The following is a 20,213-nucleotide window of genomic DNA, read 5'->3' as shown; positions in this document are numbered from 1 at the left end:
CCAATCTACCTGCTCCTTAATTGTGCTGTGCTACATTCAACAAAGACTGTGCCTACGAGCAACACTCCATCCTTGTCTCCTTGTGTGAATTCTTACCAATTCCCTGTGGCGAATACTACTGCCCTACCCTACCTAGTTAGAGTGTCTGCCCTGACACTGGGATGTTGGGGTTCGATCCCCGGCTGGGTCATACCAAAGAGTGTAAAAATGGGACCCAATGCCTCCCTGCTTGGCACTCAGCATCATCAATGTCTTGGATTGGGGGGGTCAATTCAACTAATCAAATGATTCCCGAACGCGGCACGGCTGCGGCTCAACGCTCCAAGAGATGGGTCAAATCGCTCAAATGCAGAGAACAAATTTCACTGCGGGAGTTTGACTTTGATCTCGGAGATAGGTGACTCGGTGAGCAATGGCATATCCACTATCCAGACAACTGTTTCACAATCTCCGAATGCTATATAGAGTCTGCAACTACACCTCCCAAAATCGGAGTAAGGAAGCTGCCATTTCTGTTCACAAAAATAATATATTTTAAAATATCTTTAGAGCTTATTTTTTCCATTTCCATTTTTGCTAAGCAGCAAGCTATATATGCCTAGATGATTTTGATTCATATTAGGACAAATTTGCGCGACTGTAAAAACGAAACGGAAGTGGGGAGGAGGCTCCACTTCCACTTCAGTCCGCTTTATATTTTACTCATGATAGAACTTCCGTTGCTCCAGACTGTTTGAGGGAAGCATTTGGAAATTGCGAGAGGCAACAGTCTGGCAACGCGAGACTAGGTGAGCAATATCTCACCTCCAGCAATCTCCCAGACTCCTTCCCGCCCCCCCAGTCAGAGTTCAGAGTTTGAATGAATGTACAATAATGTCCAGGATGTAATTTGCATACAGATAAGGGGTCATAATTTAGACAGAATCCTCTCTGTCTCACAATGTGTGCCAGTGATCACCCTCCCCTGGCACTCATGTCTAAGGTTACCTACCGTTGTTCCAGAGAAAAGAAAAGCCCTTACTCCTCGCATCATGCCAAGGATATAGACATAATGGGATTTTCTTTTCTCCAGACTCTAGTACTCTACGGAATTGACTTTAGAGAGCACCTTGCTCTCAAAGGAACTGCATGGAGGTTACTCTTTTAACCTGTGAGCATCCAGTGTGTTTTGTTCTCGGTCACAGCATTCTCCTGGTGGACAATGGGAGCTGTCCACTTGAGTAGTTAGTCGGCTGTGGGTTAAGTGCCTTGCTCACTGGCACACTGCCAGTAGTTATAGGGGGGGGGAGGGAGCGTTTCTCATTCACTCTCCCCAAACCAATCATTGTCTCAGCTGTTCATAGTGGGTCTCAGCTGCTGTACTGTAGACTGTAGAGCACTATGACCATGGCAGGAGGTCCCTGGGGGACCATTCCGCTAATCTGCTGCTAGAACCCTCCAACGACCCCACTGGCCCTCGGCATGACCCCTCTTAACACGAAGATATGTTTACTATGGTTTGTTTGTTTTTATGTACAGTAAGCATTACGTTTTGTAATCAACGTGATAACTGGTTCAGAGCCCAGAATGCACACCTCAGTGCATGGTGTTGTTTTGCTTCATACACATAATTAAGCCATCATTCAGGACGGGAAAGGACCCCTTTTGATGTTTTGAGCATTATGTAATACTTTAGCTATTGAAAAATAGCAGATGTGCTATTTTTGAGAAATTGTGAAAATGTGGCACAAATCCTTGAATATACTGTATATTCTTTCAGAGCTAACGTTTTGATACTGAAGTCTTTGCTTCTGGGGAGGTTCCTAGAACTACATATTTTCAGATGTGGGTCGGCGGCCAATTCCATATCATTTTTGGGGTCCTTGACATGAAATAGTTTGAAAACCACTGATACAGAAACATCGTTCTTTCAGAAAACTGTCATGAATTTGGAAGACATTTTGTAGAATCTGGTCTCAGGTCTAAATAGGTGCATATGACCGAACACAGCGAATGCTGTATTGTTGAGTTTGTTGACCAGACAGAGGCCCCTAGGGGGGACTCTGTCTGGTCAATGAAGTATGATCTGAGTGGTTAATCAGTCCGAAACAATTTATAACACGAACAGCTGCTCTCCCTGTTGTAGAATAGTCATAAATGTCTTTGTTTTTTATGTTTATTTTGTCTTGAGTATAATGTGCAGCCTGAGTCCTGTCCCAGAACTCATTGAACTGAAGGTGAGACAGAAAATAATAAAATAGCCCTTTTGTGGGTGGAGAGAGGCAGAAATCTCAAGGACTGGTTGACAATGTGGGAGGGTGTCTGACTCTGCAGGGCAGCGGTTCAATTAGGATTCAGAGAGATAAACCGTACGAAAAACAAAGCCCAAATATACACTTTACATTTCTTCTGTACCGACATACCAACATGGTGAGAAACAACAAAGTGGTCGGATGGAGAGATAACTAGAAAAAGTGCCCTTCCGGGCACAGGTCTCCACCAGGTTATCCACAGATCCGTGCAGTTAGAGGTAAAAACACTTTTCGGCCAGTTATAGCGCCACCTTGAGGCTGAGTTGAAATTGTTCATGTGGCATTTTGTCCTCGGCCTAGTGGGAATGTGGGTGCACAATTTCACGGAAATCACGCGATGTGTTCATGATTTGCAGCATTTTGTTTGAAACTGAGCACTCCTGTGAACTTTGGAAGCCAATCTTAACCAATCAGGATGGAGTCTGATAAATCTGAAAGACCCGTTTCGTTGAATGGCTCTAGAGAGACTGTGTACCAATTTGCGTGATGTTTGGACAAAATCTGTAGGTGTACTGTGCAAAAACTTGTTTTGCACAAAGCGGCCTCCTGGTGGCGCTATAACAGGCCGTTCTGGAAAGTTTGGGGCAGAGGTTCATGGTTGGCATCCAGGGAGTGTGTGTGCAAAATATGGCATCGACCGGGTTAACGGTGGCCGAGATTAGCTGTTCACGGACACACGGACACACACACACACGGACGGACGGACAGACACGCGGACGGACGGAGTGCAAAACATACTCTCCCCACATGCCTTCGGCCTGGTGGAGACAATAATGTTGAGCTTTATGCCCCGTCCACACATAGGCATTTTTTTAAATAAAGGTTAAGTTTTTATAAATGAGTTTGGGGGAGGGGAGGGGGGTCACCCACATGCAAACGCGGTCCAATAAAGTGAATCTTTTTTTTTAACTCGATCACAAAAAAAAGAAAGGCCTTGAATATTGTCACCTGTGCTGTGATGGTACTGTTAAATGTGTGTCTTTATTTCTTCATTTTACTTGTGATGTTGCAAGTGCAGCTGCTCTGATGCAGGACATATTTCAGTCTTGATCTGACAATGAAATATCATCATCACTAAATTGAAGGGAAAAAAAAGCATTTCGCCATAATTTCCTGGATGTCTTTTTTTTTTACAGACCCTGAATCCTGATCGTTTAAAAAGTATGATCCAGGTGCTATTTACACGAGGATGGTGTTCATATAAAATGTCAAAATAAAGTATCGTTTGCTGCTGTCATTTAGACGAGAACCGTGTTCTCAGGAGGTGAAAACGCAACGAAGTGAAACCGCCTCCCAGAGTGGAAATCTTCGAGAACGCGTTTCCTATGGTCTCCATATAAACAGGCAAAACGGTGAATCCGCAAAACTTATGACATCATGGCTCACGTTGGCTCACAGCGCATATGTTTATTACATTGATGCAGAGCCATATCATTATGATATAATGGAGTTCCTGAACAAGCCTCCCTCCTCGCCTACAAAGTGCTGCTCATCAGCGATGGTGAATGTAAAACCATGATGTAAATAAAAAGCCTTGTGATAGACGGCAGCCGCGGCAGCAGCGTTTATGTAGCCTAATGTATTATAAAATATATACCATCCCGTGGCGCGCTTTGCCTGCCCAGAGCAGTGTTGCGCTGCTTGCGCTGCACTGTTTTTTGGCAAATCTTCTTCTTCTTGTACGTGGGTGACCTGTCTATTTGGCAGCCCGTTATCGCCACCTAGCGACAGTATAGCATAATAGCACATTATAGCATAACGTTCTCGTGTAAAGGGTAAGAAAGAATGAGAACGCAACGGGACTTTGACGTGTTATATGGAGATGGTCGCCGTCTAAAAGAGGCCCCAGACTTTGTAGGATGAATGTAACAACAGTGGTGAGTATAATCCCTGTGAAACGATTGCATTGCAGATACAAGGTTGCAAAGACAATAATAGGATTGAATAGGAAAAAAAGCACCTACCTGGGGGCAGGTACTGGCAGTAACCTGTGGAGTTGACGAGAACATTGGTGTGAAATGTAGCGTCAAATCTCTCATCAGCACTGTGGAGACAGACAGACAGACAGACAGACAGACAGACAGAAGGATAAAGAGATTAGCTGTTAGAGCAGTAAGTGTTGAAGCAGCACTGCTGTTTATCTGTTTATCGCACGTATTCAGTATATACACTGTACATGCACGCACGCACGCACGCAGTGTATGCTGACAAACATGCACACAAACATAAATCGTGAATGAGGGTGTTGTGAGTGAGCAGTCGCTCGGTGTAGATTCAGCAACCTCACACACAGGCGTACACACACACACACACACACACACACACAGGCAGGCACATGTGAACGAGCAAGCACGCATGCACGCTTGCACACACACACACACACACACACACACACACACACACACACACACACACACACACACACACACACACAGTAAATTGTCCTGTTTGTCCTGTAGATGTTATGACTTGCATTACACACACACACACACACACACACGCACAGTCGCACACCACACGGGGGCGCGTGCAGAATCCCAAGGACTAACAGCGTGTCCCGCCAGATAATGTATCACGCTGCTCCTGATGCAACCGCTCCATAAATCTAAGTGGCTGTGGATGTGCTCCTTGCTGTAGCACCCAGTTAGAGACTGCAGCACCACTCAGCAACTCTCTGCCCTGTGGATGTGCTCCTGTAGCACCCAGTTAGAGACCGCAGCCCCACTCAGCAACTCTCTGCCCTGTGGATGTGCTCCTGTAGCACCCAGTTAGAGACTGCAGCCCCACTCAGCAACTCTCTGCCCTGTGGATGTGCTCCTGTAGCACCCAGTTAGAGACTGCAGCACCACTCAGCAACTCTCTGCCCTGTGGATGTGCTCCTTGCTGTAGCACCCAGTTAGAGACCGCAGCCCCACTCAGCAACTCTCTGCCCTGTGGATGTGCTCCTTGCTGTAGCACCCAGTTAGAGACTGCAGCACCACTCAGCAACTCTCTGCCCTGGTGGATGTGCTCCTTGCTGTAGCACCCAGTTAGAGACTGCAGCACCACTCAGCAACTCTCTGCCCTGGTGGATGTGCTCCTTGCTGTAGCACCCAGTTAGAGACCGCAGCCCCACTCAGCAACTCTCTGCCCTGTGGATGTGCTCTTGTAGCACCCAGTTAGAGACCGCAGCACCACTCAGCAACTCTCTGCCCTGTGGATGTGCTCCTGTAGCACCCAGTTAGAGACTGCAGCACCACTCAGCAACTCTCTGCCCTGCCCTGTGGGTCAGATCAATGTTTACCTGCTCTCCCAGTGCTCTCCCCAGCTCTCTGCTAATAACACCTAATAATCGCATATTAAAGGGCAGTCCCACGGCATGTGCATGAGAGTGCCCTCCTCCTCCTGGCACTTCCAGCATTGTGGAGCAGTCTCGCAGTCTCGTTTTTAAGTTCTCTGGACATTTTTCTAAAATGTCTTAAAAGCCGAGTGGTGATGATATGTTGAAACAAACACTTTATGCCGGCACTTTATATCCTAGCACTTTCTTATTTTTTATCCTTGATTCTATACCGGCACTAGATGCTATGGTGTCTCATGTCGGTTGTTGTCCTGTATTGTTTGTATGTTTTAAACCACTACTCTTGCTGTAAACCTAATTGCCCTTCTTCTGGGACATTAATAAAGACCTTGAACCTTGAACTTGAACCATGAGTCCACTCCCCCTCTGTGTAAGAGACACCCAGATCAACCTCCCATGTCTGTCTGAGAGCAGAGGCGTTTTTTTTATTAGAGTGTAGAGTGAAATGTGTAATAATGAGAGGCTTCATCATGTCCCTTTCCGAATATCTCCAGTATATACGTCAGAATATCAGCCCTCGGAGGAGGAGTAGAAGTTGACCCAAATGTTTGTACCAATAAATGTTTCATTTGCAAGTATTTCCAATATTGACACTGTGGAAGGTCAAATGCTGTTCTTAAGCTAGCGAAAGACCTGATTGAGCCTCCTATATTTGATTTTATATTTACATGCACTTCATATCATATTTCTTAATGAAGGAATAAGTACCACATTTTAAAAGCCACCTAAATTGTGAGTGGAAGTGGAACATGTTTCTTTCATTGTCTGTCAGCATGTCACACTATGTGCGTAAATCTCCAAATCCCGACTCTCGATTTTTCTCTCAATATAATTTTAAAATGTAAGACACTTTAGACTTTACCATTGCTCTGGCGACTTGGCAAGTCCTGCACAGCAGGAATAGCAGAGTCAGACCTACATATAGAAGTGTCCACAACCACTTGTGAGCTTGTAGGGTGGCTATATTTTCGAGGTGTATAATAAATGACACGTTATAATGTAGGATAATAAAAGTTCACACGCGCACTTGTCGGCATGCAGGCACACTGGCACAGTGACGAATGCAGTCAAGGGTGCACCCTTTATCATTATTAATTTCAAGAACCGCTGTCTGTCAGTCTGTCCCTTCCCTAGCACAGAGCAAGACAGCAGCTCGCCTAGAGCGCCTCCACACAACGCCACAACGCACGGAACCTAGCGCCGTGCAGCCCTGTCCTCCAACCTCAATCTGCCCTGCATTACACACGCCAAACATTCTAACAATCATCTTAGTTACATTAATTTACGTCAAAAACAACTCATCTCCCCACAAATATGGGACGGACACTGATTAATACTTGGGACACATTTTCCGCGCAACATTCCCCTTCAATTCTCCAACGCACCTCCCCTTTTCCACACCGCCCCCAGGCAGGCATCAGACCTATACATCAGACCCACACGGAATTGGGAAAACAACTCGGACCCATAGTAGCCTACAGCTACTCTTGCGTCCGTCGACATAACTTCTTCTTTGGGGAAGCATCGCGGCCAACACGGCGTGCGTCGCGCGCACATTACCCACACTGAACATCATTTGCTGTTCATTTATTCAGAACGGGTAAGGACTAGTTTTACCTAAACAGGAGAGAGCCTATTTTCTTCTCACCATTCACACCTCTCTCTCTCTCCTCCATGACATGGAGAGCAAAATACAGCACGAGAATATAGTACCACCATGGATATGCACACACCACGCATATACCTGTTGTTGCAGGTGTAGCCTACTGCAACGGCATTTGGCCTGGGTCCTTATTCGGTAGGTTAATATCCACAGTTTATCTGTAGCGGTCCGCAATTAACCTCAAGCTTCGCACTCGGCACCAATACAAATGAAACAAGTAAGACGCGCAAACGCGGGAAGCGAACGCAGCTCGTAAATTGCAATAACAACAATTTTTTTTCTTTTTAGTTAGTGATTTTTTTAAGTTTTCTACTGTGTGTGTGTGTGTGTGTGTGTGTGTGTGTGTGTGTGCTACAGCTCCGCCCTCTGGTGGCGGGCGGGTGGTGTCACAGCGGGACAGACAGACAGACACGATCTGCAGGGTCTCATAGTTAGTGCTCTTTGCGTTCGCAATCACCAGTCCGCACTGGACTAGTAGGCTGATATATTTATTATTGGATGCAGCAGAGCAGAGCCTTTGCGCTCGCTGCATATGATGAGTTTTAAAGTTGTTAACAGTGATATATAAACATGAACAATTGGATAGATATCCGAGTTTCCGCATGCAGGCACAATTAAGCTGCATTTCTCACCTAATTATAATAAAAATGATATGCGCTAATAAGCGCTTTCTCAAAAGCTCCGTTTCGCATGACTACACAGCTCCACTGATCCGGATATTTTCGAAACTCTTCACTTATTTATCCGTTTCCAAAAACCTCCGTTTGAGTGTCCGAAAACGCTTGTTTGCGTGTGACTGAAAGGCCCAAACGCACAAAATAATGTGCGTTTAGCAAAAGATCCATATACGTGTAGCCTGGGCCTTAATCCCTAAAACACCTCTGCTACCCGTTACATTATGCATATGTGTGGTTTGGGCATTACAATAATGAAACCAATCACCGTGCCACATGCCATTGCCTTTAAGAGATTACCCATTATCATATTAAAATGTGCACATGTACCTTAAGTCTATTAGGACATTTTGTTCTAACCCCATCACATGTTCCGTCAAAGCCTGGAGGTCTGTGCGTAATATTGAAGGCCGTGCTAAATTGACATCTCCCCCTTACTCCAGTGGTAGGCAACCCTGACTTTAGGCCGGGACACTCAGATGCAGGCTTTAGGACCTGGCATGAGAAGGGCATTACCAAACTTGGAGACCTTTTTGATGGCCATACCTTGAGGTCTTTCACACAATTGCAGCAGCGTCATGGGTTGCCAAAATCTGACTTCTTCAGGTATTTACAAATTAGACATTTTATTACTGAGGACACTTCACTTTTAGCCAGTGTTGGGGAAGTTACTTTTAAAAAGTAAGGAATTATAGTTATCGTTACTTATCTAAAAAAGTAATTTGTTACTTTACTTTACATTAAATTATGAAAGTAACTACTTTACTTTACTTTACTTTACTTTAAAAAATATATATATAAAAAACGTCCGAAACCGAATATAGGAACTTTTGTTTTGAAGCTAGATCTATAAATAATAGGGTTGGGAGACTTGGGACTTCATTAAAAAACATCTAATTAATTGGAGGCTTTGTGATGATTTCATTTCAATTAATCACATTTTAATCGCATATCAATAGGCCTATTTGACCTGAGCAGTGAGCTTTTTTTCTACATAAGCATAGGCAATAAAACAAGTAGTAATAATAATAGTGATAATATTATTTATATAAAGCTTCTCTGAGTACTAAAGACACTTTTCAAGGAGAACATGAGAAAACAAATAAAAACAACTTTATTAGAGAAAAACTGTGGAATGAGATAGCAATATTCCAGAGGTGGGTTTGAATTTATAGGTGGTGGCCTATACTCGTAAGGTTGTGGCATGTCTCTTTTTGTCTGTTTTGGGAAGTGCATCGTTTCGCTCTGCCTGAAACCTGCCTGAAACCCTGACCATTAAACACGGGCAGACGCAACGATACAGTCTGCCCGTGTAAACGCAGCAGCGAGTGTGACTGTGGGGTTGGGGAAGGGGATGGAAAGTACATAGTGAAACTAACGTTAGCTCCCATGCTAGCTAGTAGCTTCCCTCGTCAACACTGCAGAACACCACCACAGATCGGATGGAAGCTGCAGCTGCTGATATCACGTTGCTTGTGCCCGTGGATGGGAAATAAGATTTAAAAGGCTATGGAAGCGTGGATGAAAGGCAAAGCACAGATGTGTGCAATAAATTTGTGTCAGATCTGCATGTGCATTCCGTCTGCTGCAGTGCGCGTGTGTTCTGTCAACTTCTGTGTTGTGAGTCTGTCACTGGCTGCTGAATGCATAGTTAAAGAGCGTCAAAAGCATGCGCCCTTCCTGCGCTGGTAGTAGCAGATCTACAAGTTATCTACCCGTCGCAATGCCCAGCGTGTTGGGCTTGTACATCTGTGTTTCTCACGCAGTTTAGTTGAATTATATCGATTCACAACTTTATTTGCCCCCGGCCCCTTCACTTCAGCAGCACAGAGACGCTTGTATGATAGACTCACGGAGCTGCATGGCGAGACTTTTTTCACTGATCACATAAGTTGACATAACGCCATAACGCGGGTAACGCTCGCACAATAACTATAAGGCCGTTATGGAATGGGGAATGTAAAGCGTTAGGTTACAAGTTACTGCAAATAGTAATTACGTTATGTAACGTAACGCGATGTAAGGGCGTTAGTCACAACACTGCTTTTAGCCAATAGTTCCGCTTCACAGGTAGAACGAGCCCTCTCTTTGCAATTATCTAAGAAACAAATTTCAATTTTCTGTGACGTATTGAATTCCTACTCATCTATATCCTCTCAGATTACTAAGCAGTCCTGGGAAAAAGATCTGGACGTCTCTATTCATGATGAGGGCTGGGCAGATATGTGGGCCTATGCGAAACAGATTTCAGTTTGTAACCGAACTAAATCCATCCAGTTCAGAATATTACATCGTATACATATAACTCCTGCTCTCAAGAACAAAATGGATGTCAGTGCATCCCCATTTTGCTTTAAGTGCAAGACAGAGATTGGTAATTACGTTCACTGTCTTTGGTCCTGTGTGAAGCTTCAGAACTATTGGTATGACATTGTGTCAGAACTCTCTGTTATTTTTGGTGTCTCGATCGATTTATATCCGTTGTGTCTTTTACTTGGTCTCCCGGATGTTCATGTTCAACTTATTAACTTATTAACGTTTGCTGATCAAGGATGTTGCTCCATCAAAGAAATCATGGCACAACATTATAATGGGCTGTATTCCTTGTGAATACATTACATGCATGTTGCATTCTAAATTGGACACTTTCTACAAAATTTGGGACCCTTATTTGAATCATATTGGAACCACACTGTCTGCCACGATACTTGGAGGTTTTCCGTACCAACCTTAGATATCTTATATGCCAGCATTCTTCCCTAGTGGGTGCTCTGCTTTGGGGCGGGGGCTTGTCTGCCCTTTGGGTATGGGGGGGTGGTCGCCCGGGCAGGGGTCTCGATGCGTTGCGTCGGGGCTGCTTCTTGGGGCGTTGGCCCTGCCGCCTGGAGGGGTGGCAGTTGCCGCCTTTGAGTGGAGCATGCATGGGTCTGCTCTTGTTGTAATGATTTGGTGCCTATGATAACTGTTGTCTGCCTTTTTAATATATATGTATTAATGTACTGTATGGATGTATTCCCTGATTGGGAGTCTATGAAAATTCGAAAGTCACTTGTCATTATGGTTTATTGTCCTTGTCATGTCTTTGTATATTCAATCTTTTTATTTATAATAGTGTTGTGCCTGAGCTGTTTTTATTTTATTTTATTTTCTTTGTTATTATGTTCTTGTTGTGTAATGTCTGTTTGTCTTTAAAAAAAAACCAATAAATGTACTTTATATAAAAATAAAAATAAAAGTGCACATGTGCTGTGTGGTCTACGAAATTCGAGCTATCATTTGGTATATAGATCGTGCATGTAGGCCGTCTCTACGAAATGGTGTCAAGCGAAAATGAAAGTTTGGGAAATCGGATTAAACTCCATTTGCTGCGAGATGGGGTGATGAAACTGAACGAGCAAATGGAATCACGCACAATGCATGGCACAAGTCAAATAACTGCTTTGACTAGACAATTATATAAACACAATGGACAAGGACTTGACAGTCCCTCACTTCTGCTGATTATAGGAAAATTACAAAGAGATGCGCAGGAGAATAAGGAGAGATGAAGCAGCCTGCCTCCGGGGACAGCTCCATTGCAGGCGCGTGGTGCTGCTCTATACCAAATAAATGTGGCATTACGGCATACGGGTGCTTTTAACTATGCGCCTTCCCAAATGTGTGTTACCAAAATAGCCATTTAAGCATGCCAACACGCCCATGACCACACCTCTAGGTTCAAATACCGGTGTAACAGACCCAGAGAAGGCTAAACTTTTATTTTGAAGCGCCTGGCCGGAAGTGGAAGTCAGCTCCTTCCGGCTGTCACAAGAGAGGGCTATTTCCCAGTCCCAGTCCAAAAATTCCCCCGGCCCGGGCATTTTCGCGTGAATTTGGCCCAGACCGGCCCACCACAACCAGCGCGCAGATAGCAGAAACTCTACCGCCCGCTCCGTCGCGGCACACACAAACAAACAAGCCCTAATACCACCACTTTTACAGAACAACATAAATGATACAAACCAACAGACAACTACACAACCCTTTGTAGAGGGTTTATTTGTCACTCACTGATACAGGTACAGTGAAATTATCATGATGGCACTGGCAGAATGGCAGCACGCCCGGACCTTTCCTGGTGGCCTGCCGCCTATTGGCCTGTTTTTTTTTTTTTAATCATGGCGGCCCCCTACGGTTGCGGCCCACCGGGAAAATGCCCGGTATGCCCTGTGGCCAGTCCAGCCCTGAGTCCAGCTTAGCATGCACAGGGCAGGAATTGTTTGGCATGGACGGGCGGTGCGAGGAATCGCACAAACAAGTCATGTTTGGTGTGATCCCCATGGACATGGACAATGGGAAAACCTCTAGAGAACACAAGAACGGACCTTGAGAGAAACAACTGGTTCAATCTCAATGATTTAGCGCCTAGCTGGAAGGGGGGAAAAGGGTATTTGTTTGGATGTTTTCTCTGTATTGTTGTTCACTTCACTAGATGTTATTATAATTGTTATATTGAGTTTCATGGTCTCGATCTATTGTTTAATGTGTATTGTTATGGTGGGCTGGTGGCTTATGAGTCAGGTTCAGGATGCATTTATTGTATTAATAATTAGAAATGTAATGGAAAATTAGTTTTATGAAATGTACTGATCTGTATTGTGACTTGTGAGGTTGTTGATGCAATGTTTATTGGTTGATTTATATGTATTATATAAAATAGTTTTGCTTTCAGGTTTCCCGTTGATTTACTACAATAAAATCAAAATGGGAAAAATCCTCAGTCGAGCTACAACTCCTTATTGCCGCTACAGTGAAAGCTTTACCCAAATGGCCTCATCATCTCTACACATCTTCACCTGCTGTCTGCTCTACACCTGAAATAAAATGGACTCCGCTCACTCTCTGAGGATCACCCGGGCTCAACATCATCAATCCGGTTGACTGGATCTGGTAAACGGCAGCACGAACAACTACAAAACGGAACATGCACACAAGGTCAGGACAACAAAAATAGACCAGCCAAGCTGTCATTTCTCTTGTAGCCTATTATTTATTTCTCAATCTCACCACGGAGTAACCTCGCGTCTCGGAGGACAGTCGAGACGGGCAGTGTCAGTAGACCAATCACAGGCAGGCGGGGCGTTACCATGCCTCGGCCATGCCTATGCTCGGACACAAACGGAATTCACGCCCGCACCCACAGCTGTAGTTGTATGATAAAGGGGAGGGGTTAGGGGAGGGGCTGATAATGTGATGTCACTATATTACTGTTTATTTCATTGGCCCATTTGACTGTCAAGGGTTCAGCCTCCAGGAAGAAACCCTAAATACAAAGGGAATACCATATAACATGAACGTAAAATGAAGCCTGTCAGTCCTTGTATTGTAAATCGCCATCTTTCTAGATCCGTTCTGGCCCAGCTGGCCCATTGGCTGGCTCCGTTTTGGCCCAGCTGGCCATTGGCTGGCCCAGACAACGAGGCGGGACTTCCCCCCCTTCTTCTCAGTTGGTTTTTATTTTGACTCGAGTGGGAGGGGAATCCCGATCATAGACTGTAACGGTAGCCACGCCCCTCAGAACATACGCGACTTTATGGTCATTTTTTTAATACATGGGACCATCATTTTCCAAAAAAAATATTATGACATTAGAAATGAGACTTTAAGGCTGTATTCCTTGTGAATACATTACATGCATGTTGCAAATTGGACACTTTCTACAAAATGTGGGACCCTTATTTGAATCATATTGGAACCACACTGTCTGCCACGACAGGGTCTCGATGCGTTGCGTCGGGGCCGCTTCTTGGGGCGGTGGCCCTGCCGCCTGGAGGGGTGGCGGTTGCCGCCTTTGAGTGGAGCATGCATGGGTCTGCTCTTGTTGTAATGATGTGGTGCCTATGATAACTGTTGTCTGCCTTTTTAATATATGTATTAATGTACTGTATGGATGTATTCCCTGATTGGGAGTCTATGAAAATTCGAAAGTCACTTGTCATTATAGTTCATTGTGCCTGTCATGTCTTTGTATATTCAATCTTTTTATTTATAATAGTGTTGTGCCTGAGCTGTTTTTCTTTTCTTTTGTTTGTTATTGTGTTCTTGTTGTGTAATGTCTGTGTCTTTAAAAACCAATAAATATACTTTATAAAAAAAAAAAGAAATGAGACTTTAAACTAGTGACTGGAAGCAGAAAGTATTCATGACCATGTTTATTAAGGTAATACAGTCTAGGTGAAGTTGGGCCCAAATACATGGACCTCTATGGGGCTATGGGTTTTTTTGGGCCCAATGACAGTGCCACAACAGGCCATTATATGAACTTTCAGGAAATCCCGATTTCCTTGGTGGCTTCACGAAATATCTGTCTGACTGCCCCCCTGGTTAATACACCATTGCACATAAAAACGACTTCAGGGTGTCTTATGAAGTACTGTCACCTCATAGACAAAAATGTTGGCACTCCATCTTTAATGATTACTTAATAGTCTGACTTTGGCTCAAACTTTATATAATAGCATGTTGTCTAATGAATGAGAGTACTTTCTCTCAGCGTTGGTTTCGCCCACACTCATTAAATCCACAAAGGCCAATACCAGTGACAGGCTTTGTGATCCCACGCTCGCAAGTGTGTGTGCACATGTGCTTGAGCACACACGCACGCACGCACGCACGCACGCACGCACGCACACACACACACACACACACACACACACTCCTAAAAACGGCAATGTTAATGAGCTTATGCTTGTCACAACAATTACTCACAACAGTTACTCAGCAGCAAGCAGAAGTACGTACAGATGACACTGCAAACATTTCCCTGAACTACTGCTGCAACTTTGACTCCACACTTGGGAGGATTTATTTTTCTTTCTACGTGAGGACACCAATGGACTTTCTGGTTTCATCCTTGACAGGGACTACAGATGTAAATTAGCTTATGGCTAGCTCTGGCACATTTACATGGAAGTGAAAACTGAAATGTTGATTAATGAGCATTGTCCCTGTCAAATAAATAAATTGTACTGTACTTCCTTGTGCCTGTCCTTGCAAACTGTTAGTAAAGTATTCAATCAATCAATCAATCAATCAATCAATCAATCAATCACTGTTTATAGTACGAATACAGGAGGGGGAAAAAAAGTTAATGCACAAGCAGGGATTTCAAGTAGGTCATTAACACTATTAATCTAACGCCTGCCAATACAATCATTTCCGGTAGGTGTACGCTTACAACCAGCCAACATATTGGAACAGATCCTACGATAAGACGAGCTATTAAGTGATCACGTATTTATCTGTGACAGTGAAACAAGGCAGTTTTTGGTAGTGTAGAGGCAGCGCGGCTGTGAGGGGCTGATATCACAATGTAATGAGCTGCATTAGATTGTTTACTGACAGAAGAGCTGAAAATAAACCCAGGAGCTGAAAGCTACTGTGACATCCACACGCTGTCAGCAGACAGACTACACAACACCTTGCATGAGTTCCTTCATAATAGCTATGAGCTACCCAGTACAACCACAGTCTTGACTTCTACTGCTGGTCACTATGAGCTACCCAGTAAAACCACAGTCTTCTACTAATTGGTCACTGGGAGCTGTTCAGTACAACCACAATCTTCTACCTGTAGAAGATTGTCAATATACAGTAAGTAAATATAAACTGCTTGGCTGAAACTATAGCTGTGATATGAATACACAATATGTTATTAGTGTGGTTGCCCTAAGGGTTGTCTGGTTGCCCTAAGGGCAACCAGACAACAGTAATTGCAGACTTTCTTATTTATTCATTCAGTATAAAATGTATCAGACGTCATGTGGGTCAATACATCATCATCAGTACTTAGCAAGCTGCTCGAGGGAAATTGCAACCACACTGCAATTTCCCATAATTCTCTAGTTAATACTCTGTTATATAGATAATATAAACTGGAATTATGTACTAGCTAGAGACAATGTTGAATTATTACGAAATGGAGTGGAGACTAATTATGTTATTAATTCAAACTGAAACTGGAGTATGTACCGGAGAATATGTTTTCAATATGAACTGGTGTATAGAGTACTGTAGATTCTGTAATGATGTTCTTGCCTTGTGCATTGTGTATTTATTGTCTTGTCTTGTCTTGTCTTTTATATTCAGCACAGAGAAGCCAACGGCAGGTTTCCTCATGTTTTGGCCATAAAGCTTTATTGTATTCTGCTGTTACCCCAAGCATCGTTACACAGTCCTGTGCCCTCTATTACTTTCAGCTTTAGCTGTAGTGTTCATGATTTATATCGCTCATAAATTATTCCCTGCATTTCTTCCTGTTCGCTACAACAGGTTCATGGTCCGTAGGTCTGTACAGTACACGTACAGCATGTTGCCACACAGCTTCACTAACGACATCTACAGCTGGGATGGAACCGTTGTGACATAAACATGTACAGTGCATACTGTACTGTTCATCTATAATAAACCCTAGAGATTGTCTCCGACATTCATTTTAATCAGAGAGCGTCATTAACTCTGGGGACTCTAATGTTCATGTTTATTGGCAGCACAATTGCACAGGTAAAGTTGCCTTTCACCCATTCTGAACGGGGACCCATTTTGGTGTTAGCACTATGTTATGCTTTAGCTATTGAAAAATAGCAGATCTACAAGCTCATATCGCGCCACCGAGTGGCGCGATACGAGCTTGTAGGTCTGCCATTTTTGAAAAATCGAAGAACGACTGACATTTTTAGAATCTGATCTCAGGTCAGAATGGGTTCATCAGACCAGTGTGTGTCCAGTGGAAAGCCTTGTATGAATCTGATCTCAGGTCAGAATGGGTTAATGGACTACTTCAGGGGTGCCCAAAAGGTAGATCGTGATCTATCAGTAAGCACACAGGCTGTGCAGGTATAGACCACATGACATGCCCCTAAAATATAATTTAAATTATTTAAAAACTATTTTTGGCATCTGCTCACTTGAATTAAGGTGACTTCACTTGATTAAAGTGTTTCCTGACCATGCACCCGGTGAAATGTTCCAAGAGACTGAAATGGCTGGAGTTGTGCGTGCTTCTTCCTTTTCGAAAATGTTCACTTGATTAATAGACGTCAAAAAGATCAGCTCAAAACCCAAAATGCAATACTTTGTTTTCAAGTTTGTGCGAAAGAGTGTTTCGCACAAACATCAGTATTACAAAGTTATACAAGTTATACACCCTACCAATTCCAATTCTAAAAAGTGGGGGCACCCCTGGACTACACTGACTAAAGTAGTTCTAATAAAATGACACAACCCACCAAAAGAAAACAGACTTTTTTTATTGCAGTCTTTTATATCGATATATACCCCCCCCCCCCCCCCCCCCCCATGTTCACACCGTGTCAAGTACCGTGCCGAATTCAAATGTATACTACTTTGCATAACAACAGCTTTTACTGTTACCTGAGCGCATGCAGCCTATACGGTAAGCACTTACAGCAGTAGGCTATGGCTCCAGTAAGAAGAATGGACTGCTGCATCAAAGAACAGATTCATTCGTCCAAACTTCCAAAGCAAACTTTTTATAGTTTCGCTAGTGGGCAGTAAAGATGTTTGTCTGACTATTTTAAGTCTACTTTTGTGTTTGTGTGTCTTATAGAGAGATGACTTCCGCACACCCGGTACTGTAGGTAATTTGGAGCAGGTGCGATGATGACGAGGCATATACAATGTGGAAAGGAGAGACACTCGACGCACACCGCCACTTGGTTCAGGGCATATATTTAAGAAGCAATGTTTCGGTCTTGCGACCTTCCTCAGGCTTCAATTCAAAGTGTTTGTGTGTCTAAAACTCTCATTATTCTCACTCTCACTATTTAACAATAATAGGCTTAGGCTATGCAGCTGTTCTGTGTGCATGCCGCGATGCGCACATGCACGCGCGTGCACGTGACGTTCCGTGGTACCGGGAAAGAAAATCACCGTGACACCAGTGACCAGGAGGCATGCCCAATCTGCCTCCATGGAGGCGTGCCTCCATCGCTCTGCCTGTGTGCCGCGTGTGACGATGGTTATGTGTGCGTGCAAAATGCAAATGCTCATATGGCCCTTTCCTCAATTGTTTTAAAGTCCATCAGGTTAATGAATATGAATGAGACCGCACAATCTCCATGCCCACAACATCATGTGCTCTCTCTCTGCCTGACCCGTTCCATTTTCACGCCACAGCGGCTTTCATTACACCTGATTTATACTTGGGTTGCATGCCACACCACGCAGCAAACTTAGGCGATCTACAATGCTCCCAATGCATCGTGCTGAGACTCGTGGTGAGCTTGTAGATCGGCTGTTTTCGTAAATCAGGCAAGCTGCAAACTCTAACTCTACTCTACTGTAACTAGTTACTGTTGGCAGGGGGTAATAAGTAAAGTAATATTACTTTAGAAAAGAATATTGAGTATATTACCTTCGTTTTTAGTAATAAGCCCAACACTGACAGCATGTGAGGTCTGCTTTCTCGGTACGGTTTCATTTAAGCACTGAGAAGCTCTCTTAGTTATCAAATTGTCACTGGGCCAGGCTCACTAAAACAGATTGTGGTCCTTTTAGAGACCAGAGTGACTCTCAACGATTACTTTTTCAAAGGACACAGGCCAGTCCACTCCACATAGTAATTATATTTGTTTTGTCTTTCTGCTGACAGGGTGGGAGAAAGCAACAGAAGGGAAGCTGAAGGGTGCAGACAGATTAGGGGAGCATGTTTAGAAAGCTGAGAGGGAGACAGTGTAGAAGAGACAGGAGAGCCGAGCGTCATGAGACGTGTACGAGAGACAGAGAGGAAGACAGTAGAACTCTGTGTGCTGTGTTGTTGTTGAGGGTACCTGTTGTAAAGTAGGATATCCGGTTTCCATATCTGGCTGTCGGGGAAACGGACGTTTGTGACTCCTGGGTAATCGGACTGGTTCCACCGAAGGTAGTGATCTGTCCAGTACTACAAAAGAACAACACACATATATATAAATAATAATCTGTCAAAAATCTATTTCACATTTGTATCCAATGCCACAGGATGTTGATAATCTGTCCAATACAACAGATATTCCCTGGAGTTCATTAAACGTGGTGACATTGAAGAAGCTTTCGATGAATAATAGTTTTAGTCGTCAGCTGTTGGGTTAGGGTAAGGAACTGTAATGTAGACATTGTGTATTTGTTTTTAAGATATATCTTTGGTATATCCTTTTATTGGATAGAGTACAGTATGGTGACAGGAAATGGGGAGAGAGACGGGGGGGGGGGGGGGGGGGGGACCTGAGATCAGATTCATACGAGGTTTCCGCCGGACACACACTGGTCTGATGAACCCATTCTGACCTGAGATCAGATTCTAAAAATGTCAGTCGTTCTTCGATTTTTCAAAAAATAGCAGACCTACAAGCTCGTATCGCGCCACTCGGTGGCGCGATATGAGCTTGTAGATCTGCTATTTTTCAATAGCTAAAGCATAACATGATGCTGACACCAAAATGGGTGCCCGGTCAGAATGGGTTAATTGTAAGGGTTTACAAATGACATATTTTCTCATCTCCTTGTGTCTTTTTTGTTTGTTTGTTTTGTTTTATTTCTTTAAAGATTTTATTTTAATATTTGCAGTGCCATTTGTGTGTATGTATGGGGGAAAGAATAAATGTGAATAATTGTATCTTGTAAAAAAAATACAACAGATATACAATAAAGATTATCGCTCCAATAGTTATTAGCCAAAGTATTAAATAATGGTTAAAGTGGTTACACAGATGCTTTCCCAATTTCAATGGGTTAAATATAAATAATTAAAAAAAATACTTTTATATATTCTAACTAAAACTAGAAATAAAAATTGATCAAAACTCGATGCAGACTCGATATCAGTCCAAGAATACATAAATAAATTAAGGCAACAGAACTTCCCTTTCACTCTCTTTTTTTTGTTTTTGACAGGGACAAAGCTATTAATCAACATGTCAGTTTTCACTATCAATGTAAATAAGCCAGAGTTAGCCAACGCTAAATTTCATCTGTAGTCCCTGAGCAGGCTTTTGATTAATGATAAAAAGAAAGACAGAGTGTATAGTGTGCCAGCACACAACACCATGCGTTGATGCCATGTGTGCATAATGTGCAAGCACCCAACACTATATCCATACAAAAACACAATACAGTACAGTACAATACAGGAACAGATCAACATGGTACAGGGGACAGAACAACTGCAAAGTGAAGTGAAAAATGACACCGGTGATGAATACTAAATAGTG

General features: G+C 43.4%; 1 protein-coding gene across 1 annotated transcript in view; it reads right to left on the bottom strand.

Annotated features, from left to right (window-relative positions):
* Positions 1 to 20,213, bottom strand: part of LOC310858045 (neuronal acetylcholine receptor subunit alpha-7-like) — a gene marked incomplete at its 5' end in the record, with an annotated part of 75,070 nt that overhangs the window by 30,430 nt on the left and 24,427 nt on the right. The window contains 2 exons of the mRNA XM_083764093.1: positions 4,256 to 4,335; positions 18,798 to 18,907. Coding sequence (XP_083620219.1) covers positions 4,256 to 4,335; positions 18,798 to 18,907 — 190 coding nt within the window. The remainder of the gene's footprint in view (positions 1 to 4,255; positions 4,336 to 18,797; positions 18,908 to 20,213) is intronic.

This window comes from Protomyctophum parallelum (genome assembly GCF_964188405.1).
Source record: "Protomyctophum parallelum genome assembly, chromosome: 4".
NCBI classification, from domain to species: Eukaryota; Metazoa; Chordata; class Actinopteri; order Myctophiformes; family Myctophidae; genus Protomyctophum; species Protomyctophum parallelum.
The sequence above is the reverse complement of the archived record's forward strand: the minus strand, read 5'-3'. Positions and strand labels throughout refer to the sequence as shown.